Genomic DNA, 27015 nt, shown 5'->3' with positions numbered 1-27015 from the left:
AACCTGGTTCATAATACACAAAAAGCTTCTTCAGCAGTTGCATTCTGCATGTTTTTACAAACTCACCCTGACAACATGTTCTTCAGGCGAGTTTGATGCTATATTAATAACAAAAAACAAAACAGTTTTCTGTGAAATTTTTGCAAATTTCTTTGGCGGCTGGATTGGAGTCTCTTGTGGGCTGATTTTGGCCCACAGGCCTTATGTTTAACACCTCTGATTTACAGTGTTAGACAACTCAGGAAATGTGATAATAGAGTTGTTTTTGTGACAGAAAAAAACTCATGCAGCGCTCAGACATCTGTTAACATCTGCTCTGACTCATCTTCTATCTGCTTTCTCTGAACGTTGCCGTGGCTGTTCCAGCTCTCGGGACACGATTCTGACTGATGATTATCGAAGCGTTGATGTTTGCTTTTCTAGAAAACTCCCAATTTAAAAAAATTAAATAAAATCTTTGTTAGCAACTTTTTCTATACAAACACAATCCTGCCATGCGTCAGCATTTTCTGTATGAGCGTGTCACTCCTGGACTGTGTGAGGTCATGTGTGTTTGAGGTGGTTTACCATCCCGCGGCTCTATTTTTTGTGAGCTGTTGAATAACATGGGAGAGTGTCACGAGGAGGGAGTGTTTGCGTGTGTTTCTGGCAGCATGTGAACGTGTCACACTGAAAACATTCATATTACAACACCTGAGACACACAAACACGCACGCACGCACGCACGCACGCACGCACGCACGCACACACACACACACACACACACACACATATCTGCTGGAACAAACCTTCAGAAGAACAAAGCTCTCTGTTGGTTGTCATGGAGATAACAGAAGTGACAGCTGGAGGGGAGCCTTGCAGGGAGTATTATGGGGTGTTTGGAGTTGTCGCCTCACCTAATGCCTCCCTGTTTACTTGTTTGCTTCCACAGACATATCTCCTGGGAATCATCATCTCAATATGTGGGAATGCCCTCATCAGCATTTCACTCAACATACAGGTAAGAGACAAGTTGGCGCACTGCGGGCGCTTCTCACCTGTAAAGACTCATTTTTCCCGCTCTCTTTAAGTGTTGCCTTCCTCCTGACAGCCGGCTGTCTCTGTAGAAAACTGTGTTCGTCAGGATTTTGGTGATCGTTGCCCCGAGGCGCCGGCGGAGTGATCTTCTCAGTACACTTCATGGCTGACGAGCCAAAATAAGAGAACAATGAAGCAAAATTTTCATTTCAAATTATTATTAGCATTGCATTCGCAGGACTAATTATAACAGTAATAATGTTGGCGGGGAATTGCTGCTCTTTTTTTTTTTAAACTGCACATCATTAATGAGCTCCAAGTGCACTCCTTCCATTATAAGAGATTGGAGAACATGACCACACACGTTACTCGTTCAAAGTGATCGTTCCTCTGCAGTGTCAACCGTAATGCTCAAACGCTGACGCAGGCGCACAAAGGGACGAAACGTGTCTGAGGCACCATTTACATGTTTCATGTGAAAACGTATAATTTTAGCGTTTCCGTTTCACAAACGTTTCTTGTTTACAAGGCAATGTTTTGAAAATGATAGGCGTGTCTATGAAAACGGCAATAACACTGAAAACAATGCCGTTTTCATGTTGGGCCCCAGAACGACAGTGCCCGTCGGGCAAATACGATAGTTGAATTTTCAGTGGCTCCAAGCACCATTGTCATGTAAACAAAAAAAGTTTTATGTTTTCACTTTTTGAGAATGGCTCACAATGTAGAACTTTTCGAAAATGGGAGAAAAAGCAACTTTCTGGAAACGCTCCGTCTCCGTGTACACGTCGGAAACGCTACTGCTGCTACTGCGCATGCGCACCGCTGCCATTGTGAATAGTTCTTCTGCACATGTGCGAGGTGATCGACCATAATGACAAGGTTTCCTCCCGAGTGTCATGAGTCCCAGTCCATCTTCACCTGCGACTTGGTAGTTTTATAGTTGGCAGTCATCCGGAATAACAATACAAATTCATTGTCTGTTCATACGAATGTCCGTGTACTCGCCATTGTCAATGTTTATCGTGTATAGTTCTCTGCACATGTGTGTAGCTTCATTACAAAAACCAAGAACAACACCTGTTATTGTTCCAACATGAAAACTACACCATTTTCAGTGCATTTGCCATTTCTGTGTAAACGGATGTGATTTTCAAAACATTGTTGTGTAAACGGGAAACTTCTCTAAAAGGATATCGCAAGAACGACGCGTTTTCACTTGAAACGTTGTTGTTTTAACGGCGCCTCAGAGGCCATGGCAACTACCAGTGATGGAATTATTGGTGACTATTAATGACTGTGTACATTTGCATTTGGATTGTACATTTTTCCACCTCGTTGATCCACATAATCGGTGTACTGAGATGAAATGCTAATAAGCAGAAGCTTGTTTGGTTGTTAAACCTATAAAGTGCAGTCTTTCTAGTAGTGTGTATTTATGTGTGTAGCTGGTGTTTTTGTGTGGTTTTTGAACCTCTTCAGTTATAGGATCCATTTAATCTGACAAATGCCCGTGGCGCCTGTTCCCTCTTCCCTTATCGTTCAGAAATACGCTCACGTCCGTCAGTCTCAGCGTGGCTCCAAGCCGTACTACACCTCGACCATGTGGTGGTGCGGGGTGGTCCTCATGGGCGTCGGAGAGCTGGGAAACTTCGCTGCCTACGGCTTTGCTCCAGCGTCACTCATCGCCCCGCTGGGATGTGTGTCTGTTATAGGTGAGTGCGACCTTTTTCTCCCTCATACATTATCCATGTGTGAAAGGAGCGCGAGGAAATGTTGCCCCCCGGGGGAATAGCACAAAGCGCTGCCACGTGAGCTTTGCTGTTTTTCTCCTTCAGATTTCTTCATGAATTACTCTCCATTGCAAGAATTTATTGTTTGTAGGAAAAAGGCCTCCAGCGTTTATTTGTGGTGTGACATTACAACCTGCACAGCAGATACTCTACGTTTCCAGTAAATGTATTTAAATAACAGGATAAGCTGCATCATTCATTTTCTTTTGCTTCAATGTTTGCACCGTTTCTGTATCCAAGCTGCATGTCTTCCTGACACGTTTCCCTGCAGTGTGGAGGCTGATAAGGTCTTCGCCTCATTCAGTGGAGCCTCACATGCTCTCAGAAACGTGCCCCTCAAAAGAGAGTCAATTTACCACACCTGACGACGTGGGCCCGGTCACCGAGGGGCTCAGCGTGTAGGTGCATGGAAGGCTCGGGTCATTTCCCATTTTATATCCTGCACAGGAGTTTGGTGATTAATCCGCTTTATGTGTTTCACAGGGGAAATCCAATTGCACCTGACAGCCTCTTTCATGAATTGCCTTTTTTTTAAACAGCCGGCGGTGTGAACTTAAGGTGTCTTGAACCAAACCTGGTTCATTTATCCAGTCAAAACAAAGACCGCCCGGTTGTCTCCGCTGGCAGCCGCTCATTGCAAACACTTTAAATACAGTTTAAATATTGAGCTGGTTCACTTCTTGGCGCCCGTCACCCGTCACTCACTGCGCTGGAGGTGGAGGTGAGTCATAGATATTAATGACGGCCATTACTCCAGCGCTCCCAGGGATTTTCTTACATGCAAATGGGTAAATGCTTCGAATCGACTGAAACCACAAATGCTCTTAAGACGGCCGCGTCTCCTTCCCCTTTGGAGTTTAGTGGAAACACACTTAAAATGCTCTTGTTGATCTATTTCGGTGAAGGCCTTATAAATGCTTCGTCATTAAGCAGAAATCTGACCTGGTAACGACTTCCATTAAAGCTTCCAGTGTTAACAGTGACTTTCCTTACTTCAATTTTTAATTTCACTGTTACTCCCATTAAATCCACTAATTGCTAAATGCCGGTGCAGCACTGGAGTGTGCGTGAATGATTTGCAGCTGAAGCGTGCCTACCAGGAGCATCCTGGAGAATTAAAGCATCTCAGATGAGGAGGGTGTGCTGTGACACACTGCGTGCTCCTCGGTGCTAAAGAGTGAAGCCGAGCGGAGAACGAGCAGGTTGGTGCCTCTCGTTGCGACTCGGCCTTGCACTGACACACACACACACACACACACACACACACACACACACACACACACACACACACACACACACACACACACACACACACACACACACACACACACACACACACACACACACACACACACACACACACACACACACACACACACACACACACACCTCCTGCTGGGCTGCTGGGCTGCTGGGCTTGTTTTTCAGAGCCTATGTGAATCTGAGGGAGGGGTGGTGGTGGTGGAATGGTGGTGGGGGGGCAAACAGTGGGATGCCTTCAGTGAGTAAACAAGAGGAAGGAGAGTTGTTGGCTGGGGAAGAGGAGGAGGATGCAGGAGAGAAATGAAAGTATTTGGAAGGAATAAGTCAGAGGGTGGAAGGCTGCTCAGGAGAAGATGATGTCGCTGTCGTCCTCCTGTCCCTGCATGTCACACTGCACTGTGGAGCAATTACTTCTGTCCTCGTGCTCCCAGCCCGGTGGTCTCCATTAGGAGTGACAGCACCGCGCTGTTGTACGGAGCCGTGCTTAAGCTCTCAGGCTTTTTAGGTAACGTGTCGTCACATGCAGAAGAGGAAGGAGGCAGGCGTGAATGCACATTTGTTCATGTGCAGTATGTCTGCACCGCTGCGCAGATTAAAATAACAGTTATGTGTTTATCTTTAATTGATATATACTGTGTTGCAGTACCACTTTGGACAAATTGGACTACTCTAAGAAACACACAAGCACATTCAGACCTGCAAGGTGAATGTATTAACCACTGCTCCAAGGTGCCATCCTGATTAATAAATCATATCAGGAATTTATGCGCATAAAACAGCAGTCCAGTGCAAAGTTGAGCAGCTTGTTTTAGCAATGAGGGCTGTTGAGTAGTGACGTGGTGAACACTCTTGCCTCTCAATAGTGAGAATTCCCCATTTTAGTTTGGGAGTCTTTCTCAAGGAGTTTTCATGTTCTTCCTGTACATAGATGGGTTTTCTCTGGGTGCCTTGGTTCTCTTACAGTTCAAAAACATGCATCTGAGGTTAACTGGTGACTCTGATGTGTTGGGATGGACTCGTGGCCTGTCCAGTACCACTTATAGTCAACTTGGATTGAATTAAAACAAACTTCTGGCGTTGCAGAGCTTAAATTTAATTTGTTGTCTTATCCACAATTTTCTCCTGAGAGGTAGGATTTTTCTCCAAAGTGAAATAAATGTTGTCACACAGCACAACTCTCTTAGTTGGCAGACACACTTTATTATTTTGTTTTTTGAGCTCCATTTGGGCTGTCAAGCTCTGTTTATCAAAATACAAAATGACTGTGGGATTTTCAGATAAACCATTGTCACTCATTTTGACATAAGGAATATAAAATTGCAGATCTATCTTCAGGTCTACACAACACGGTATCTTTAGTGACTCTAGGTTTTTCATAGAAGAGGAGGAGAATAAGTGGCAAACCTTGCAGAACTCCTTCATCATCATCTGCAGGCTTCACAAAGGTGATGGTCAGTACCAGCTTCTTCATCGCTCCATACAGGTTCACATTCCAACAGCCTGACGACAAAATGGCTCTGAGTCTCTGAAGGATTTTTATTTCCTTGGTAATACTGACATTCATGCTTTTTACAAGCACAGAGCTCTTAACATGTTCATGACTGTGTAAGATCTGTAGAAAGTTCTTGTATAGGAGCTTTTTTCCCCCATGATGACAGTCAGACTTTTAGCTTCCTTCGTCTGTTTGTATCAGATTCCTGCCGTGTGCGACTGCTTGACACTATTTTCCCACTGGGAGGTTTTATATTCCCGCGCATCTGAGAGAGCATGAACTGTGTCACACACACACACGCACGCACGCACGCACGCACGCACGCACGCACGCACGCACGCACGCACGCACGCACGCACGCACGCACACACACACACACACCTGAGCGAGTGACAGAGCTGCGCACCCCGGAGGTTCCTGTTGCCACATTTTATCATTTTATCAAGCCGCGTGAATCTCTCTTTGTATGGCGTTGCCATAGTTACTTGTTGAATCCAGCTGGTCCCAGAGGTACCAGAAGATGTCCTAAATGTGTAAGTGAACATGCTCGCCGTTTGAAATATTAAACGAGCGACTGTTTGGTCAGAATATTAAGGAGAGCCTTAACGTACTTTTAATTCTGAGCAGCGTCCCGGTGGTATTCAGCACAGTCACGCCTCAGAGGACGGCCGTCAAACTGACTAGCAGAACATGAAAACATGAGAATTTTATTTCCATGTAAACCATGATCCTGATTTTGTCAAGAATAAATCTTTTCATGGCTTGAGTTTAGTGCTGCTGATTTCATCACTGTACAATTGGTGCCATCATGCCACAACACCACAGTAATCCTATGAGTGCCATGCGGTGGCATATTGAGCTGTTGATGCTCTGGAGCTAATCTCCTTATGACGGTGGAAACTCACACGGCCTGTCTGTCCAGGTTTGGTTTTTTAATTTTTTTTTTACATTTTCCAGCAGTTTTCCCATTCAATTGGTCTGTCTGTGTGTGTATGTGCCATCTCTTCCCTCCCCGTCTGTCTGGCTGGCAGGCAGACGTACTCAGTGTCCAACATCTCCAACCAACCACCACTGCAACAGCTGTCTCTGGGTTTCACTGAAATATCTGACAGCTTATGAGAAAATGACGTGAGATGAGCTTTGCGACGGTGTTGTTAGCAGTGGAGGACCTGCAGCGTGTCATCTAAAGTGACCTCCTCTCGGTGACAGGCTGCCGTCACACGCATGTCTGTTTGTTCTCCCTGCACGCTGCTTGTTTGTCTCGCAGTTTGTTCTCCTGTCTCAGGCAGTTAGCGAGGCCGTCTGTCCCCGTGTCTGCACGCGCCGTCCGGCCATCCATCTGCGAGAAAGCCGAATGCCGTGCCTTTAATATGTCTCCCTCGGAACCATTACCGGGGCTAATCTGAGGCTCAGCTCGTGTGAAACTGATTGCTTTTCAGCGTCGCAATTTTTGACAATGATATTGATGAATGGGCTGGTGGAAAAATGCGGCGGGGAGTGGCGCCGCGTCGAACTCTGACTGCAGTGTTATGAAGCCTAATGACTTCCATTCATCTGGGCGCGCTGACAGATTTTTACCAGACCGATCAATATCAACATGTCAGGCATGAGGAAAGTTTCAACGTGAACATGCATTTACGTGACCAAGCATTTACACTACATTACAATTTATACGTAAATTGTCTCAAATATGAGAAATGATAAGGCCCATGTTTTCTTTTATGTCGCATACTGCCCGGTTCAATGCAATTACTCTTCATCCACTTACAGTACTTGTCTAAAACCAGGAGAGTACCTTGTCAGCAACAGTATTGATGTTTTATTAAACCAATATCCACTCAAATATGTGACTTTGCTTGTGATTAAACTTGCCTGCCAAGTTCACAAAAAGATGAAGACTTATAATACCTGGAAGCGGCATCATCATCACGTTATCTTCCTCTCAGAGAGCTTGTTACTTGTCGATATTTAAACTGTAAAATACTGTTTAACTTTTCCACGAGAAATGTTGTGAATGCAGGTTAAACTAACAAATATCTTTTCACTTCCCAGCCAGTGCGATTATATCTGTGGTCTTCCTCAAGGAGACGGTGCGCGCCTCTGACATTGTTGGTAAGTAAAACTTGTTTGTGCTCGCTGAACCTGAAGGACTCCTGTCAAATGAAATGTTTGGCTTTTCTGACACGTTTGTAGCAGGAAACTTTAGATCTTCAGACAAGTAAAGGTTGAGTCGGACGGTGGTGCGGTGGGGAGCACTGCAATACCCTGAGTGCGAGTCCTGGTTCGAAGCCCTTTCTGTGTGGGGTTTGCATGTTGTCGCACATGTATGTGTGGGTACTGCAGTTTCCTCGCACAGCTCAAAAACCTGTTTGATGTTTGAGGATTGTCTACAGGTGTGAATGGAAGCTTGTTTGACTGTCTGCCTCCATGTGTTTTCCCAGTCATCTGTCCAAGTTGTGACTCTGCAATCACCCATAGTTGTTGAGATTGATGAAGCGGTATAGAAGATGTATTATTAGACAATAAATGTGAATTCAACAGTAGTCGACATCTTTGCGAGTTATTTTTGGCTTTGTTTATTGGTAAGATTCTTGTGTGTACCATCCATTTAAAATAGTCCTAAACATTACAAACCTTTTTCTAATGTGCATTTTTTTAAAGATCTATAACCATACATTTTTATTTTCTGACAACTATGTGGCTTTTCATAGCGTTGAAGCTCTCTTTGATACGTCGTCTTGTTTAAAGTTGATTCAACAGCTGCCAATTCTTCAGTCAATGTGAAGGCAAAACCTCAAACTACCACCAAGCTTTATAATTTGTGTGAGATTTGTTTCGTTTACCCGAACAACTATCAGTGATTCATCTGCTTGAATGTTTTTTTTTTTTACCAACACATTTCCATTTTAATTGTTTATGTAGACAACAGAGGTGTTTTCCTTATCGTCTCACAAGTGGTCTCTATTTTGTAGATGATAAATATATTCAACACCAACTTGATGTCAAGGGTTTGACATCAGTTTACTGAAATTTTCATCATATTTTATGCAGATATTTTAGCTGTGAGGTGTTTGTGGGCATTCCAATGAATACCGTATTTTCCAGAGTATAAGTCCCATTTATCCATCCATCCATCCATCCATCCATCCATCCATCCATCCATCCATCCATCCATCCATCCATCCATCCATCCATCCATCCATCCATCCATCCATCCATCAAGATGCCACTTCCACTCAGGTGGGGCTTATAATCTAAAAAATACGGTAGTGCTCATTTCAAAAACTTTAATGTGTTTCACTTGCAAACCCAATAAAAAAAACGTAGATTAGTTTTTTTCAAGACTTTCCAAATGCTTATTTCCTAAACTCCATTTGATGAGGTTGTCACCCTGTGTCAACTTGATCTTGTTTAAAATGTGCATCAGATATTTTAATCCACAGCAGAATAATCCACATGTAATCCACATGTCTTCTGACGACCTTAAAGTGCTCCAAAGCGCTCTCTCCTTGACCTGCTGGCGTCTCACGGGTCAGGACCAATGAGGATCCTGCTGATGCAGTTTAAAGAGCACAAAAAGTCCTGGGAGCTTCTCGCTAAATCCATCTCCCAGTGTACTTTATGATTGTCACAAGTTCTTCATAGTTCTAAGAGGTTCTTTTCAATCTCTGAATCAGATTGTCCACTCCTGATCAACTCCTGATCCACTCCTGATGCACTCCTGATCAACTATTGATCCACTCCTGATCCACTCCTGATCCACTCCCGATCAACTCCTGATCCACTCCTGATCAACTCCTGATCCACTCCTGATCCACTCCTGATCCACTCCCGATCAACTCCTGATCCACTCCCGATCCACTCCTGATCAACTCCTGATCCACTCCTGATCCACTCCTGATCCACTCCCGATCAACTCCTGATCCACTCCTGATCCACTCCTGATCAACTCCTGATCCACTCCTGATCCACTCCTGATCAACTCCTGATCAACTCCTTGTCAACTCCCGATCCACTCCTGATCCACTCCTGATCAACTATTGATCCACTCCTGATCAACTCCTGATCAACTCCTGATCAACTCCTGATCCACTCCTAATCCACTCCTGATCCACTCCTGATCAACTATCAATCCACTCCTGATCCACTCCTGATCCACTCCTGATCCACTCTTGATCCACTCCTGATCCACTCCTGATCTACTCCTGATCAACTCCTGATCAACTTCTGATCAACTCCTGATCCACTCCTGATCTACTCCTGATCAACACCTGATCAACTCCTGATCAACTCCTGATCCACTCCTGATCCACTTCTGTCCCCTCAGCAGTAGCGAAAGCGACAGCTGGAGTTCAGGACTGAGACATTCCTGAGACAGTTCACTTGTTTGAAGCGAAGCAAAGGAAATAATATCAGTTGCTTTCCTGTCAAGCCTGTCCTTATGATGGTGAGAGCTAAATAATGAAGTTATTTCTGCCACTTGTGTAAATAAACGCTGCTCGGCTTTGGAGACAAACCGAGATCCTGCTGCTCAAAGAAAATAATGTCACAAACAGCTGCGAGCAATTTACCTGTCTTTCATATAGCCGTGGTGCCAACGGTGATGCAGGATTTTCTTAAAATCCACATTTTGTTGGTCAACAGTTTATTCCTGATGTGCCATCTAATTTAACTTCTTATGAAACTAACAGACTGACGGTCCCACCAATGTGTGGAAGTATATTTCTTATTCAAACAACATGAGTGACGGGTGGTAAAAAGATTCTTGCTGAAACTTCCAGACATTTAAGCTGCACTTTGCATCATTTTGCATCGAGCGTATTTGCCATTTAACAATGTCACCTCTGTCTGTGGTGTTTTCCTGTTTGCCTGTTTAATTCCTTTGAAATCAAACCAGCTGGTTCAGAGCCTCCCTTATATTCTCATGATCAGCTTAGTCTCTGCTTGCAAATGTAGAGTTTGTGTGTGTGGAACAAAGTCACAGAGTAAGAGTAAAAGACACTATGGATTTCAGTATCGTATTCAGTACGGAACTTCAACTGGTTTAGGTTAAAAATGTAAAAATAACTTATCTTCTGGGTTACTATGGGCGAGGGCAGGTTACACCCTGGACCTTATTGTTTGATTCTTTTTGTGGCAGAGCTTTCCTTTTGCGCCGTCTGATTTGAGAAACTTGTGATACATTTAAAATCTATCAAACTGCCTTCATAAACCTCCTTAAAATCCCAAGCTTTATTCTTGTACCGGCGTCTAAATTAGGAAAAATATGTGTATTGTTTCGAGAATTGGACAAAATCGAAGTGCTCCACTCAAACCTCACCTATTGTGCTGTTTTATGAAAAGCTATTGTTTGTTCAGTCTGCTGTTAAATGGCGGGATTGTGGCGGTCGTCACAATAGCAACCGTTACGATTGGAAGTTCATATCAGTGCCCCGCAGCTCTGCATGTTGTTGCTTTTCTGGATGAATCCGCTGCAGTTTCTGCCATTTTCTTTGTCTTGTAATTGCTGAATGGAGATTGTTTTCATATATTTCTATTTGACGGTCTGAATGTTTTATTCATGGAGGCAGAAATCAGCCAGAGGAGACTGTATGTGTTCTGAAGTACAATGTCAAATTAAACAATCAATTTGAATTAAATTAATAAATAGCCACATAGTTTGTAATTATGTTTGAATAAGTGTGGTAAATGCTGGGAATACAAAGTGTTTTCTTAAGATTTGTTGCATTTTCACATTGAAAAGCAAATGTGAGCAGCTGCAGTCACGTGACTGATGATGATGATGTGTTGTCAGAAATACAATCGCAGAAGTAGATTATTATTTTAAGAGTTGTTCTTTTAGATACTGCTCTTTCTCTTGCCACTTTTACATGACCTGTGACTTAGTTTTTATTTTGTTTAAATTGTTTTCCTCCCGGGGCCGGTTTGAGGAGCAGAACAGTTTCTTGACTTTTTTGGCTCATTTGGCCTTGATCGTTGCTCTTCTGACTTCTGACATAGCTACCAAGTATGGAATAATTCTGGCTGTCTATCAAAATCACTAAATTTTTCTAAGCTAATTTAAACACACTTTTTCTTTACATTTAAGACACATTTATTTAGAATTTGCAGAGAATGAATGAAGGCACAGTGCATGGAAACATAATATATGACATTTCAATCAGTCTATTGTGACATGAATATTGTGCATCTTGATATTTACATCAAGTTTCATTGTATTTTAGCTGTTTGTTTAGGAGGCGTTAGTGTTGGGAGCCACTCAATATGTGACTTTTTTCGGAAATGGCTTCCACAGTCCAACATGTCTCTTTAAACATGGAAAACTACTTTCCTGAAACGCATGCATTGTTGCCGCAGTCAATTTCTTTTTCTGCACATGCATGATTAGATCGGGAGAAATGATCAAGTGTCATCCTTGTGCAGCTCACTGCTTTTAATTCAACAACTACATCATCATCCCATACTGAGTGGGCATACATGACAAAGAAAGTCTGTTTAAATGAACTTGAATATTAACATTGTTCTGTTGTGTGGGTGTGGTCTATTGAGTAATATGAAAACATGTACCTATAGTCTCACCATTCTCTCTCTCTCTCTCTCTCTCTCTCTCTCTCTCTCTCTCTCTCTCTTACAGGCGGCTCATTGGCAATAACAGGAACATACGTACTGGTGACCTTTGCACCTCATACTTCCACTCACATCACAGCCCACCTGGTGCAGTACTATTTTGTCAGCTGGTACTTCCTGCTTTACCTGGTGTGTAATCCCCTTTTATCCATATAATTCCTTATGTACGTTTTTCGCAGTATTCCCTCTTCTCTGTTGGATCAGATGTTTCTCCGATAGTCTGGCACAGATGCTGAACACCTTTACCTTGGAGCTGTTGTTAGCTATGGAAGCAGCTTGATACTATATGATGAGACTTTTCACCATCCTCGTTATCTCCACATCAGCTCCTGTTCTGCTTCATTAGTTTATCCGTAATCTCTGTCAGGGCTTTTCCACCAAAAAGAACCAGGTTCTAGTTCAGGGTCCGATTCTTAAATGAGCACTGCCAAAGAACCGGTTCTTTTTCCACCGTGAGCCAAGTGGGAGCCACGTCATTGTGTCACTCCAAAACGTGATACGTCACTGATTTCACCAATGTAGCGCTGCCAGCGCTCATAAAGAACCAGGAGACAGACTGTAACAGTGGTTTGGTCCAAGTCGCTCCATCTAGTCTGGCTTAAACCTGGGATGCAGACCAAAGAGCCAGAAAACATTGAGTCTCCTCGTCGCTCTATTGGTGTTTTTTCACGTCCGTCTTGTTTTATTCGGGAGCCCCGGGGTGGCCATAAAGAAAAAATAACTGAGTGAATGAGCTTGGGGCTTATTTTTCAACATTTCAGCATTACATAGCGAATTTCTGCTCCTTTCACTTTATTTCTGGACGTGTCTGAATCAAATGCTTCAACATGGAGGAATGGAGGTGTAGAATGATAGAACGCAGCTCTAAAACTGTTTCCAATGGCAACCTACGTTAAAGGAGACATATCATGCTTTTAAATCCTTCCTTTTTACATATAAATCATACAGTTGTGGTCTATACAACGCGGAACTGCAATGCTTGGGTCTGAATTCCTCATTATTAGAGCTCCACAGGCCCCTTTTCAACCCCTTTTCTGATGTGCTTCTGAGAGCAACTCGTTTTGGGGCGGTCTCTTCAAATGCAAATGAGACACTTCATACCCCGCCTCCTCTCCAGGTTGCAGAGGTGACACTCGGTTCAACGCCACCCTGTTCGGCCATCTTTGTAGTTTGATAGAACAGATACAATTATCTTGCGGCACAGAAACTTTATATTCACACATTATTTACAAAATGTCAACAACGGAAGATTTGTCCATCCAGCCATACATGTTGGAGCCAGAGTCGGACCCGGCGGAGCGAGATGAAAATGACGATGATGCACCTGCAGAACAACGTCTTCATATGGATGTAACGCAATGGTGTGTTACTATATTTACACTAACTTCTCCATCCATGCCCACTACTACAATACTGCCTGTATTACAACGACTATTTAACACAGAAGTTACATTATAATCTAAAACGAGCACACAGCGCTAACATATGAAGACGGTGCAACTGCTAATGCTAACAAAACAATGACAGGGACGTCTTATCATCACACTTTTTAGCGTTATATCCAGCTTACCGAAGTGCTCTGTTCGTCGTCTCCATAGATAGAAGGAACTGACCGCTCAATCAGACCAAGTCTTTCGGCAAATCCTTCTTTATACTGGCGGAGGTTGCTGAAGCAGTCGTCCTTAAAGTGCTTCGCGCACACAAAAATGACCTTACCCACAGATGTGGGTACATTTCTGTGAAAAATAAAACTCAACCAGGCACTTCGAAAAGGTTCTGATGCTGGGAGACGGTGTAACGAAGCTTGTGGGTTACTACATCCAACAACCGAACATTTCGACTTATCCTCTCGTAACTTCGGTTGGACTACAAAATCGCAGCGAGAAACAAAAATGGCGGATTGCTCGAAATGTCGATGTCCTAATTTGGCAGTTCCGCTGAGAATACTGTGACGTCATTGTTCAAAAAACGTAATAGAGAATAGAAAAATCGAAACCGATCGCAAAATATGACCAAAACAGAATATAAAGATATCAACGGAGCACCTGAAGAGACTACTTTGAACTTTTCTGTACTTCTAAACACTCTAAATATACAACAAAATGCATTTAAGGGCTAAAAAAGTGGATTTAGCATGATATGTCCCCTTTAACACACGCTAAAGTTCTGTTTCACATGAAGCCATTAAAAGGCTCATTTTACGGCTAAAAAAATCCAAGCTTTCATTTACATAGTATTTAGTTGTTTTTTTTGTTGCTGATGAACCAAAAGTCTGGCTTCAATATAAAGAAGTTCTGTGGGTTAAAAAATAATAGTGGAGCATCTCGGAGCGGAGCAACGCAGCCTGCAGACCTCAGCCTGCAGGTCATAACGTGACACAAGACCTGGAAGTGAAGTTAGTTACAATGATGTTACCATGAAAAGCCTGAAAAAACGACAAGGAAAACTGCTTTTAAAGTATATATCGACGTAGCTGACTGACACGGGAGGAGATCTGCAGCTGGAGAGCCACGGCTCCGCGATCGCAGATTAAATGATCCCGTTCCCTCGTTTTATTAACTTCAGGGAACGACTTATTATATCGCTGCTATGCGTTATTTAAATTTTTTTCTCTATAACCCCTCCGGGGCTCCGTGTTCGCTGTAGATTTCATAAAGCCGGTTCAACCTCTCTTCCGCCTTGTAGGAAGCGATAACTCCAGCGATAACTCCGCCCCCAGCCCGTCGGGCCCCAATCTGGCTCCTCTCTGGCCCAGCAACGAAGTGGAGGCAGTGAAGCACCAGTTTAGCCCCTGATAGGCCGGGGCTTTGGCAGTGGAAAGACAAAGAACTGGTGCTCAGTCTGGCCCTGGCTCTGAACTAGAACCTGGTTCTTTCTGGTGGAAAAGCCCCCCCTGTGTGGAGGCGAGCGAGGACCGCACTGCCCTTTACAGTTAATGAAGGTATTCATTTTCTATTCTCCTTCTGTCAAAGAGTTGAAGTGCAGCTGATGGATAACTTGACCTCAGAGGATGTTGTAATTTATCATTGCACTCATAAAGGATCTCCTCTTCAGCCTATTCCATGAGCTTTTGTCAGAGTTGTAAAACCGTGGTCCAGATTTTTGCATTCTCTTTTGTATGGTTAGAAAGAATAACCCTGCTACTCATGGTTTGTGTAATGCATTAACACACAGCTCTGTGCTCTCCCGGTCCAATTTGGCCCCCAAGCAGCAACGGCGTAAACATAGCTGTTGCCATGGCGACTGGTCTATTGAAAAGCAAAGAGCTAAAACAAAGTGTGTCTCTTAAAGCCTACTCATCACAAAAAAATGTAAATGTTCACGGCACTTGTTTCGACACAGTCTTCAGATGTCTTTTTAAAGGAGCACCTCTGCAGCGGGAGGTCATCTACTCCTCTTTTCTAATGATGCCAGCTCTCACACACGCTGCGTTTTCTACCTTTAAGGTTAAACCTCTCCAGTAAACATGCAGGAGGAATGCTCTGAGCGATCCACGCGGAGAAACATGAAGCAGTTTTCTGTGCTAGAAAGTGTGACTCTTGTAATCCCTGAGTAGTGGATGTAATCCCACAACCCAGATTCCACAAAGGTTGGGACGAGGCGTAAAATGTCAATAAAAAGAGGTTGTTAAGGTTTGTAAAGCTCCTACACTCACATGAGACCAACAGTTTATGAGCATGTTAATCAGAAACTGAAGATAGTTTTAAATTTGATGGCAGCGAAACATGTTAAAGACGTTGGGACTGTGGCAACAAAAGATTTTATTAAGAAAATGCGGTCAGACCGTGAATAAAAGGAGCATTTGAAACGGAATAAGGGCCATCAAGTTTTTAAGTAGACAGTTCTTCAGTGTGGAATTGGAAATACTCTGTAAATTGCACCTGGTAAACACCATAATGTCATCCTCGTCAGAGTGAAGAAATCTCACAAGATACACAACCCTCAGGTCCTCAGGGGACAATGCATTGGGAGCAACGGTTCATTTTAAATGGACTATAGAGAAAAGGAAAACTGATCTGCTTAATTCAAATGGTACTTTTTTGGGAGGAAACCTCGATAGATAACGTTTACATCTCTGATGTTGTGTGGTGGTGGAGGCTTACACACCCGGTGAGGGAGCATCTATGCTAAATCAGAATCTGAAACACCTTATTAATCCCTGGAGGAAATTCATTACAAAAGTATTTTCTTTATTCAAAATTTGAATTTATTAAAATTATATTTATTTAAAAAAATTTTTTTTTTTATAATTTTCTTTCTTTGTCTTTACTTTAAAACCATCTTGGGGATTTAACATCTGCTCCCATTCAGACAATAACTTTCAGCATAGACAGAGCTCAACCACCAACAACTCCAAACCGCACCATGGAAAACCTTCAGAACACATCACATACCCAAAACAGGAAAGACATATGATTATTACACAGCTATAAAATAGTTTCTCACACAGAGATGTCAAACACATTTTAGTTCAGGAGCCACATTCAGCCCAATTTCATCTGGAGTGGGCCAGACTAGTAAAATGGTGCCATAATAACCTTTAAATTTACACGTTAAAGTTTTTTTTTGCCATGATGGAGAGTATGCGCGATGAAAAAGTGTATATTTTCACTAAACCAAACAATTACTATTGAAAATAACTAGAATCTCAACATAAAGCATATTTTAATTGAACCTTCTGATGGAAACTACAGTGAAATGTCCATAAATCTTCTCCTAGAGCTGTTGCATTATGAGTGTTTATACAAACTCACCATGACAGCATGGCATAGCATATCTCAGCTCTGGTCTCAATATTGTGTTTTGTCCACTACTTTTAGGAAATTTGATAAAACATTACCAAAAGAAATCTATGTTTTCTTTGAAATCTTTGCATTTTGCTTGGTGGTTTACTGGAGCGATTTAGAGCCTCTTGTTGCCTGGTTTTGGCCCACAGGCCTTATGTTTGACACCCCCGGAGTAGACAGTCACAGAATAACACTGTAGATTAAAGTTTCTCAGTGTTAGACCATTGGATAATACTCTTTTATATCACTGATTTACTTGGATATTAATAACCTCTAAATTGAGATGATGACAACAAAAAACTTGATTGGCACTGTTCCAACTTTTTCTAACGATGTCACTGCCATCAAGTTCAAACCGAGCTCAGACTTTTTAAAAAATATCTTCATGTCGTACTATCTTCTACTAATAAAATGTGTTTATGAGATGTGCAAATCGTTCTATCGTCTTTTTACTTACATTTTATTCCTCCCCTTTTGGATCGGGTTAGTACAGCTCGTGAATATGAAAGAGTCTTTCAGTCCTTATGTGCCATTCTCCCTGTATATTCCACATTTTACTTTCTTTAAACACAATACAGTATATTCAAAATTTCCCCTAAGTTAAAGGTCCTTCCATGTAAAGTCAGTTGAATGACATTTCCACTGCAGTTTCTTGATAATTCAGTTTGGAGTCCGCTGGTTACCTGATCGTGATCCGTGGCGCCGAGCTCAGATGAACCTGAAAGCATAACGACAGCGAGCAGCCTGTCAGGGTGCTGGCCACTCTGGTAAACAGTGAATGCAGCTGTGCCATCATTATTCAGGGCACAACATTTCACTCAACCCATAGAGCACATTCCTCTCTTGAATCGGCTCCTATTTTCTGACGCAGTGCAAACACACTGCGAGCCAAAAACAGCGATTGCACAAAGACAATGAAGAAACGTTCTCGCAGACACTGGGCAAACGCAGATGGATGGATCGGGCAGACAGATGTTTTTGAGTCGAGATAGTCTCGCTGCCTCTGGCCGCAGTGATTGATGGGGTGTAAACGGGTGTGCTGCTTTCCATTTCAGGCGGCGCAGTTGTGAATACTCATCAGCCTTCAGAGGAACAGCCTCCACCAGATTAACTGTAGTTGGTGATTAATCAGAGGAAATGAAATATCCGTCACCGGCTTCTCATTACTTCCAGAGGTCGAATTATTATCCAGTGGTTTCACATGGAAGCGCCGCTCGCTGCCGTTCAGTGTGGAGAGTGTCAACTGGTGTGTGTGTCGCAAATGACCCAGGTCTTTGTTAATCTGTTTCCAAAGAGAATAATTACATTTCAAAACGATCCTTTTAAGTTGCTGGCGAGACATCGGGAGGGTATTGGGAGACATTTAAAGGTCAGCGTACCCTTTTCTCCTCAATTTCACTCCTGTCCACTTTTTCCTTTCCGCTGTCCATTAGAGCTGCTTGCTGTTAGAGCTTCTTTAGGAGCTGAACGCTATTGGCCTAGCGAGGACAGCCCCGGGCCCTCTTCATTAAAGCCCAGCGATTTATTCATTTCCTCGGCCACAGTCATTTGTTTCAATTAAAGTGCGGCTGCACACTGCACTTCCGAATACAGATAAGGCAATGGGCAAAACTGCACTTCAATTCAGATTGAAATTTTCTGTGTGAAGTTTGAGAAAGCAAAATCATTGAGGATTTGAAGCTGTTATTAATGTGACATGCTGTGTTGATCCTAAGAGGATCGTCTGTCCTGCACTCTCTCAACAGTTCTTGGAGATTGTCATCTTCTGCATCCTGCTGTACGTGTACAAGATCAAGAAAGTGAAGCACATCATCATTGTGATGCTGCTGGTGGCTCTGCTCGGTACGGACACGCGAATGCTGCCTGACGGAGGGCAGAGGTTTAGAGCACACTGTAACTGCTGCTTTAGCAGGAGAATCCATGATTAATCTGCTTTTACAGGACAGGACAGTCGTAAGCACCTCTCATGATTTCAAGTGAAAACGCAAAAGTTTTGTTTCATTTTGTCTGTTTACACAACGACGGTGCTCAGAGCCACTGAAACTGCAATCTTTCGCTCCCAAGGCTACTGTGTAGACGTACCATGGCCATAGAAAATTGTTTTTCTGCACATACTTGAATAGATGGACAATAACAACAATGGCGGACATCAGAGTGTCATGACTCCCAGTCCTTATTGTCCTGGGACCTGGACGTTTTATGGTCACCTTAATAAAAATACACCTTCATCGTCTTTCCGTACGAAGGCCCAAGTTGTTGCCATTGTTAATGTTTATCGCTTGTTGTTCTCTGGGTGCATGTGTGTCTGGTTCCCTTACAAAAACAACCAACAGCACCCACTAGGGGCCCAAAATGAAAACTACATTGTTTTCAGCCTTACTGCTTGTTCCGTGTAAACGGACATCGTTTTCAAAACGTTGCTGCGTAAACACGAAGCTTTTCTGAAACAACAAGGCAAAAACGTTTTCACTTGAAATGTTTTCATGTAAATGTGGCCTCATTCTCAGTCAGCTTGATACTGTCAACAGGAAACTTTTCTCAAACATGCACTGTGCACAGAAAACTAGTGCAAATGATTACTTCATTTTGTTGGACAGTTGCCAATATTTCACAAAATCCAATACAAATTGTTAATTTGGAATTTTTAAAAGAAAAGATTTTATTATTTTGATTTGTATTTCACAATTTTACAACTTCAAACTCTTCTCATCACATAAAAATTGTATCGGAGGGTTTCTTTTTCTAAATGTTGAATTTGACAATTACAAATGCAAGAAAGGATTTGGAATCTTTCAACGACACACCAGGCTTGGGATGTTCGACGTCTTTGAAAGGGTTAATAGAGTCAGATGTTGCTGTGTTGCCTGGCTACCAAAGATGAACCTGTGCTTTGTTACTGTTTCTGTAAAGAGTTGAGAGAAGAGAATCACTCAAATCTCCGCAAATGAGAGCAAGTGAGGAAGTTGTTTGTGTCTGCGAGTCCCAAAACTAGAATGCCGAATTGATTTCTGACTTCTGTGCTGCTGCAGCCTCGCTGACGGTCATCTCAGTCAAAGCAGTGTCAGGGATGATCACAGAGTCAATAAAGGGCCAGCTGCAGCTCATCTACCCCATCTTCTACATCATGCTCGTGGTCATGATCGCCTCCTGTGCCTTCCAGATCAAGTAAGTTCATGTTTTCTCAGAATTCCTTGTTCCTTGACTCTGTCTTTATTGCTTTAGTCCCTCATGTTCCCTACAAGCTCAGCGCTTATTGTGGATTTCCTGTTCCTGCACACACAGAAGAAAATCACATGCTGGACCTGCAGCACACCAACAACATCATGGATGAATAAGCTGCTACACAGAGCCTCTATCTCTTCATCCTACCCCTCCAATCTGGTTTTCTTCTGTCTCGACAGATTCCTCAATCAGGCGATGAAAATGTTCGACGCCACGGAGGTGGTGCCCATCAACTTTGTATTTTTCACCGCTAGTGCCATTCTTGCAGGTGTGTAAAACCTGAAGGCGTCGCCGCTGCCGTCTGTCCTCCCATACCGCTGTTATATTGCATTTTTAAAAGTCGACTGCAAGAAGTTGGTGTCAGCCCTTCCTTTTTGACATTGTTGTACATATTGTGGGATTATGGGTTTGTTTGTTATATTGTGGAAAAGTCTTATTGCCTATACGTCTTTCTGCCTCTTCCTCCACCTTCAGTGTGATGTTTTCCATTTAGCTCTCTATAGACTCCTCCACCAATATGTGTAGAAAATTAAACTGATATATTATTGTCATAATGGCCGAGACTAGAGGATGATCTACCTTTGAATATAGCTGACTATAACTTGACACAGGTGAGAAAGCTAATGTTAACTTAAGTTGCACACCTTCTCAATAAGCTTTAACGGAAATCAAGGGCATGAAATGAACCAATAATCTCCACTAGGGATGTCCCTATCACACTTTTTTGCCCCCGATACCGATCCGATTTTTCAGAAATGAGTATCAGCCGATACCGATACTTTCCCGATCCGATACTTACATTGCTATTGCAAAGATACTCAATAGTCTATTTTTGGAGCAACTAAGATGTCTGAAGCTAAAAGCACTATTGGCAGACGCTTTGTTTAGCAAGAAATTATTGTAAAACTCACTTATTGAATCAAAATTCTTCTCTTTCTCTTTAGTTGTTGTTGTAAACTGAAGGTACAGCCACAAGACGAAAAAACTATCTTTTTTCTCCCTGGCCTTCTCCCAAAAAAACGTCTACACCTCACTATGAACACGGCTCAACACGAGGCTTCAGGCCATGTAGTACACATGCCAGGCCTTTAGGGGCGCTGTGACTCACCAAACACAATAAAAAAGCAGAAGAAGACAGACCACATAGAAATTTAGAAGTAGACTTCTGCACTCAAACACATAAACCACTATATATAACTCTAGTTTTATAGGTCTATGGCCCCGCTCCGCCTGCTTCTAGCTTCTGCAGCTCGACCGGAGCTTATAGTCCGTGATTGTTGTGGTTATTAAGTGACGTTGCGGACCGCGTTCTTTTTTTTTTTTTTTAGATCGGCTGGGTGATCGGCTGGATTTGCCGATCCCCGATCACTCACAAATCACTAATATCGGCCCCGATCCGATATCTACCGATCGGATCGGGACATCCCTAATCTCCACTATACCACCTTATATTGAGTCTAGTTACATTGCAACTTCCATAAGGTCACAATTGTTAGCTTGTATTTTTAGAGGGGTCATCTTATGCAAAATTCACGTTCTAATGGTTTTTCAACAGTAATAATCGTCACCATACCTGGAATGATGCCCCAGGAGTGTAGAAAGTCTGTCATCCCTCCTTTTTTCCCTCCCACAGTTAGGCAGCTCTGCTCTGGCACATGGCACCATGAGAGGAAGTACTTCCTCTTCTTCCCTAGATGGGCGTATGTGGGCGGAGCCAGTCCAGCTCACACAGACACAGCAGATTCTGAATGCAGCTCCTATGATCCAATATTCGAATGGATAAAAATCAAGGAAAAGCTGGATTTTGGGCAATAAGCTTTGAATACAATATTTCTGGACCTACAAGAGCCACACGTGAAAGTGTTGAAAAGTTGTACAATATGACCCCTTTAAAGTAAAACCCTCCAATTACAAGAGGTCAACCTGTTCTAACGGTACGCGAGTCAAGAAAACGAATGATTACCTTCAAGAACTCCAGGACAAATTCATTAGTTTTTGATACTGATTGGTGATATTTGGTTATGAGTTGAAATGATTCATTTACTCAACGTTTTTAGAACCACCAAAAATTAAGCAGACAAAAGGTTTTGGCTCAAAAAGATGTAAATTCTCAGTAAATGGACGAAAATGACAACTGCATGTTGACAACATGAGTGACTCTCATCTCAGGAGGCAGTTCTTTCTGCACCAGGAGGTGTGACGCTTCTTTATTTCACTCAAGTTCTTCCTTCCCTTGTTCAGCTGCCAGGGTTGTTTTTGGACAACTGCCATGCTCAAGATTAAGTTTGGATGCATTTAATTATAAGTTGGCAGTGAGAGCGAAGGTGCAAACTGATGCATTCATTCCACTGCTAACTTTATGGGCTCCATCATCAGCCAGTCAGGAGTAGTTGTAACCATGACAGCACCTCACACAGACATCTGTGTGTTTTTATCATGAATTGATCATCCGTTCACTTTTTCCCCCAGTTATCCTCCCAGATCCTTCAGCACCTTGATATACATATTGTCTTTATATCAACGGTCAATGTTATTTGAAGCATGAACAGTGAACACCTTCAGCTCGTTGCAGGATGTTAGTGATATGATTTCACTGACTCACAGCAGCAGCTCAGTACATCACCGGCTTCTTTTTCCTTCCCAAGACATTCGATACCGGCTCTGTTTAAAGTTTGTGAAGTGCTTCTGATTGATTTCAGCCTCCTTGTCTTCAGTAGACAGCTTTCTATCTTTTTTTTTCAACAAATACGATGTTCACATGTGAAACCCAAAACCCAAGGCTGAAACCAGAAGTAGAAGCGCATACTGCTCAAGCATATCCCATAAAAGACAAGAGATAAAATTAGATGTCTTCCTCGTCCAGCTGCCGTCTTCTGGATGGAAGAGAAAACAGTCTCACTGCGGTTGGAGACTTATTGACGAGTGTTCCTGTTGTCTCAGCCAAAGGAAGCTCCTTGAGAAATGAAAGAGTCTGGATCTGGATTGAAGAGTCCAGCTGTATTACAAAGAACCTGAAGGTCTGTTTTTAAACCCAGCTGAGGTTTGATGAATCTGGCTCTTGTTGAAAGCTTTTTAAAGTGTCCTGGTTCTGAAAAAACAAGTTTAAATTCTGTCTCAAAAAGTCCAAATGTGGTTTCAAAAGGCTGGATCATAAGCAGTCCTGGTCTGTTTTTAAAGGTTCAGTTCTGCTTTAAGAAATAGGGGCTGGATCGGCGCCTCTTGACCCGCTGGCCTTATGTTTGACACCCCTGGGTTAAAGTCTTAATTTATGTTCATGCTATACATTGATAGATTATCACAATTTGACTCAACAAAAATTCAAAGCTGTGATGGCAAAAGCTGGAATCCTATATGAAACATGTAATGCTACAGTGTTACTGAGTATAAGTATCATACGTGTTTCAGTATTCACACACATACACACATATACTTCAATCTGTCCAGATCAGTTCTTACATTGAATGTCATAATTAGAGAACAGAAATAGAGGAAATACATGGTCGACCCGTGGATTTATGGTTTGACGTCTTCCTCTGGCCACAAATTAGCTGATTACAGCAAAGAGACGGACGTGGTTGACAAAAACACTCCTTTTGTCTTTCTGTTGATTTCTTGTTTTCGTTAAGAAAAAGACTTGGGTATTATACCGTAGATGCAAGTAAAAGACTTAAAACTATCCAGTTATGAATCTTGCTTGAATGTGATTATGGAGTCGAACACAAAATGCTTGATGTCCAGGCTCAACAGAGACGTGCAGTCATGAACATTTTTATTTTATAGAACTTAAATGTGAACACGTACAGGAAGAAAAATTTAAACTGTAATTATCGTCATCATTTGAACTCGTCACAAACTGTTCTGTATTTCCAGGGTGTCAAACACATTTCAATTCAGGGGCCACATATGGTCCATTTTGGTCTTGAGTGAGTAATATCGGTAAAATAGTCCCATGATAACCTTTAATTTTCAACTTTTCTTTGTTGTGGTGCAGATTATACGCGATGAAAATGTCTATATTTTCACATAACCAAGCAATTACTACTGATAAAATTACTGCAATCTCAATATAAGGCCAATTTTATTGAAACTTTCTGGTGAAAATACAATGAAACGTCTGAAAAAAACGTCTATAGCTGTCGCATTATGCATATTATTACAAACTCCCTCTAACAGCACGGCTTTCAGGATAGTTTGATAGCAACGAGGTAGTTAGCTTTCATGGCAGCATCACTGATATCTCAGCTCGGGTCTCATTGTGTCACTACTCTAAAGAAATTTGTTTAAAAAAAAAAATCAGTTTTCATTGACATTTTTACAATTCGCTTGGTGGTTTGGTCACATTGGATCCTCTTGCTGGTTCTGATGTTTGAAACCCCTGATTAACGCATTTATACGTTAAATCAATTCACAATGTAACACAAGCAATTGGACAATACACAGTTGAAAAATAATGTTGATACACTCCTTTGTGTGTGTGTGTGTGTGTGTGTGTGTGTGTGTGTGTGTGTGTGTGTGTGTGTGTGTGTGTGTGTGTGTGTGTGTGTGTGTGTGTGTCCTTGCATGCGTGAAATATATCGATAAGTCAATTTTCTTAACTTGGCAGAAATAGTTTGAGAAAAAACCAGAAGAGAAAAGTATATGACTTGAAGTCATTTCACTCTGTATGGTGGTGAAACAGCGTCTCGTCACTCTGAAAACTTCCTGCTCTCAGCGGGCCTGTGTGTGTGTTTGCTTGTTCCTCCTTTGCATGAATGGCTTTTCATCTTCCTCTCGCTTTCCAAAAACAGGCTTTCTGGAAGAGAGCACTGTTTCTCTCTCAGGTTGACCTTTATTGAACTGCAGAGTCCGCCCGACCTTTTGCCAGCTGTGATTGGCTCTCACCTGGACGAAGTGGTTGATATCTCTTCATCCTGAGCCCAGTGGAAAAAAATTTAAATTAAAAAAGCTTCCAAGCAGGGAAAGTAAACACCTTGTTTGAGAAGAAAAGAGGCTCTTTGCACCTTTTTCCCGTGACGGTGCTGCAATGACAGCAGGAGACTGGGTCACAGAGGGAGGAGGCAGAGGCACGAGGCGGGAGGTGTTTGGAGGAGCGCTCCCCTTCTCTCTCATAACGCTCTCGGTATTACTACTGCTCTGCCCACCTACACAAATAACCCACAATTGACTGCACAGCACAACAAATTGCTGATGTATTAAATCTGGCGCAGTGAGAACATGCGTGGGCGGACTTCTTCTCCCTTTAAGATTAGTTTAGTTCCACATTGAAGAAAATTATTGTTTTGGTTCTCACTCTGCGATGGTCACAGCAGCAGGCAGCGAAGCGAGCTCGGAAGTTTTCACACAGACGCCGAGGAAGCGTTTTGGATGGGGAACAGTTTGTCTAGAAGACCTGTGCTGTTCAGTTAATAACACAGATCTTCTCTCTCATTATTCCACCGTTATGTCTGCTCAGGCTTTTCAGGGCTTCGCCTCACTGACAAAGCGCTGGAGATGATCTCCACTGTCTGTTACTGTGACCTGCATTTTAATGGGCTGTTTCATTTTGCAGGGATAGTATTTTATCAGGAATTTGAAGGCCTGGCGTTGCTGAACATTTTTATGTTCTTGTTTGGGTGAGTATCCAGTAACATGCGGTTAATAAAGAATATGACTTTTTGTGAGAGAAGTGTCAAACCCAGCCCGCCTCTCTCTTCCAGTTGTTTGCTGTCTTTTCTTGGAGTTTTCCTAATAACCCGAAACAGGCCAAAGATAAAGCAGCAAGATCGCAATTTTATCGCAATGAATCAGATTCCTGGTGAGTCCCTCTTTTGTTTATCTACTCTCGCTCTCTTCACATTGCAACACGTTGCCCGGTGGCCTGTCTGCATTGATTAGCAGGTAGTGACCCTGGACTCACGCCCTGGCAGCAGGCTCCCATCTAATGAGCTGTGCCGACTGTGTTCACAGGGACGAGGCACACAGACAAAGTGCAGCCCGAGGCAAAGACTCTGACATACGGATCACTGGCAGCCAAACTCATGTGCAACAGAGCTGACCAAACAGATGATTCATAGGACCGGCTCCATCTGTCGGGACTGTCATTTTGGTGGATGTGTGTGTGTGTGTGCCTTTTCAACGGTTCTTCGTCTTTATTTATACAAACAACTGTACTCACAACCGTATCGTTTGATTTCATATCTGAAACACCCCTTGAACATCAATCTGTATGTTTGCCTCCACAAACGAGATTAAACACCTTAAAATGCAGAAAGTGCAACAGTGGATGCTCTAAAATGCAGCAGCTGAATTGAAAATGGTGATTAAAAAACCATCCAGGAGGCCAGTGTGATGAATGCTTTAGAAATTAACACGAGACTGATGGTAATCAACTGAATACGTTTGTGTCCTGATGTCTATATAAAAATAAAAAAAAAGGGGGTGGGGGGTATGTTTATCATGTCATACAGTGCACTACTGCCCTCTAAAGGTGGCTGAGGGTACTCATGATCAGACAGTTCTGTACACATTCAGTTGATCTGGTGTGATTTGGCTTCACTTTAGCAGAGCTGATAGAATTCAGTTTTACATTTTGGTCGTCGTGCTCACACGAGCACAATCCCACAGCCTTGTAATTATAACTCGTCTGCAATGCACATCCCAACCGCCCATGTTCACCTCGGATAAACCTTGCACAACTGCTACCAAACTTTAGTGTTGCCGGGCAACCAAAACTCTTATCCTCCACCTACACATTATGGGATGTGTGGGAAAACCACTGCCGCTGCCAGAGTACCTATAAAAAGAAGAAATGTTGCAGTGTCCTCTCGCCGCATTG

General features: G+C 42.6%; 1 protein-coding gene across 2 annotated transcripts in view; it reads left to right on the top strand.

Moving 5' to 3' along the window:
* Positions 1 to 26976, top strand: part of nipal2 (NIPA like domain containing 2) — a 45240-nt gene extending 18264 nt beyond the window's left edge. The window contains exons 2-11 of one of the 2 annotated variants that reach the window (XM_080472203.1): positions 932 to 1000; positions 2564 to 2732; positions 7618 to 7677; positions 12200 to 12321; positions 18725 to 18821; positions 20009 to 20144; positions 20381 to 20469; positions 25750 to 25813; positions 25898 to 25995; positions 26148 to 26976. In XM_080472203.1, the coding sequence (XP_080328329.1) occupies positions 932 to 1000; positions 2564 to 2732; positions 7618 to 7677; positions 12200 to 12321; positions 18725 to 18821; positions 20009 to 20144; positions 20381 to 20469; positions 25750 to 25813; positions 25898 to 25995; positions 26148 to 26254 (1011 nt within the window). In that variant the 3' untranslated portion in view covers positions 26255 to 26976. Of the gene's footprint in view, positions 1 to 931; positions 1001 to 2563; positions 2733 to 7617; positions 7678 to 12199; positions 12322 to 18694; positions 18822 to 20008; positions 20145 to 20380; positions 20470 to 25749; positions 25814 to 25897; positions 25996 to 26147 lie in introns of both variants that reach the window. The other variant, XM_080472202.1, reaches the window with a different exon arrangement.
* Positions 26977 to 27015: the final 39 nt, after the last annotated feature.

This window comes from Lipophrys pholis (genome assembly GCF_963383615.2).
Source record: "Lipophrys pholis genome assembly, chromosome: 9".
In the NCBI taxonomy this organism is placed as follows: Eukaryota; Metazoa; Chordata; class Actinopteri; order Blenniiformes; family Blenniidae; genus Lipophrys; species Lipophrys pholis.
This window is presented reverse-complemented; position numbering and strand designations above follow the sequence as displayed.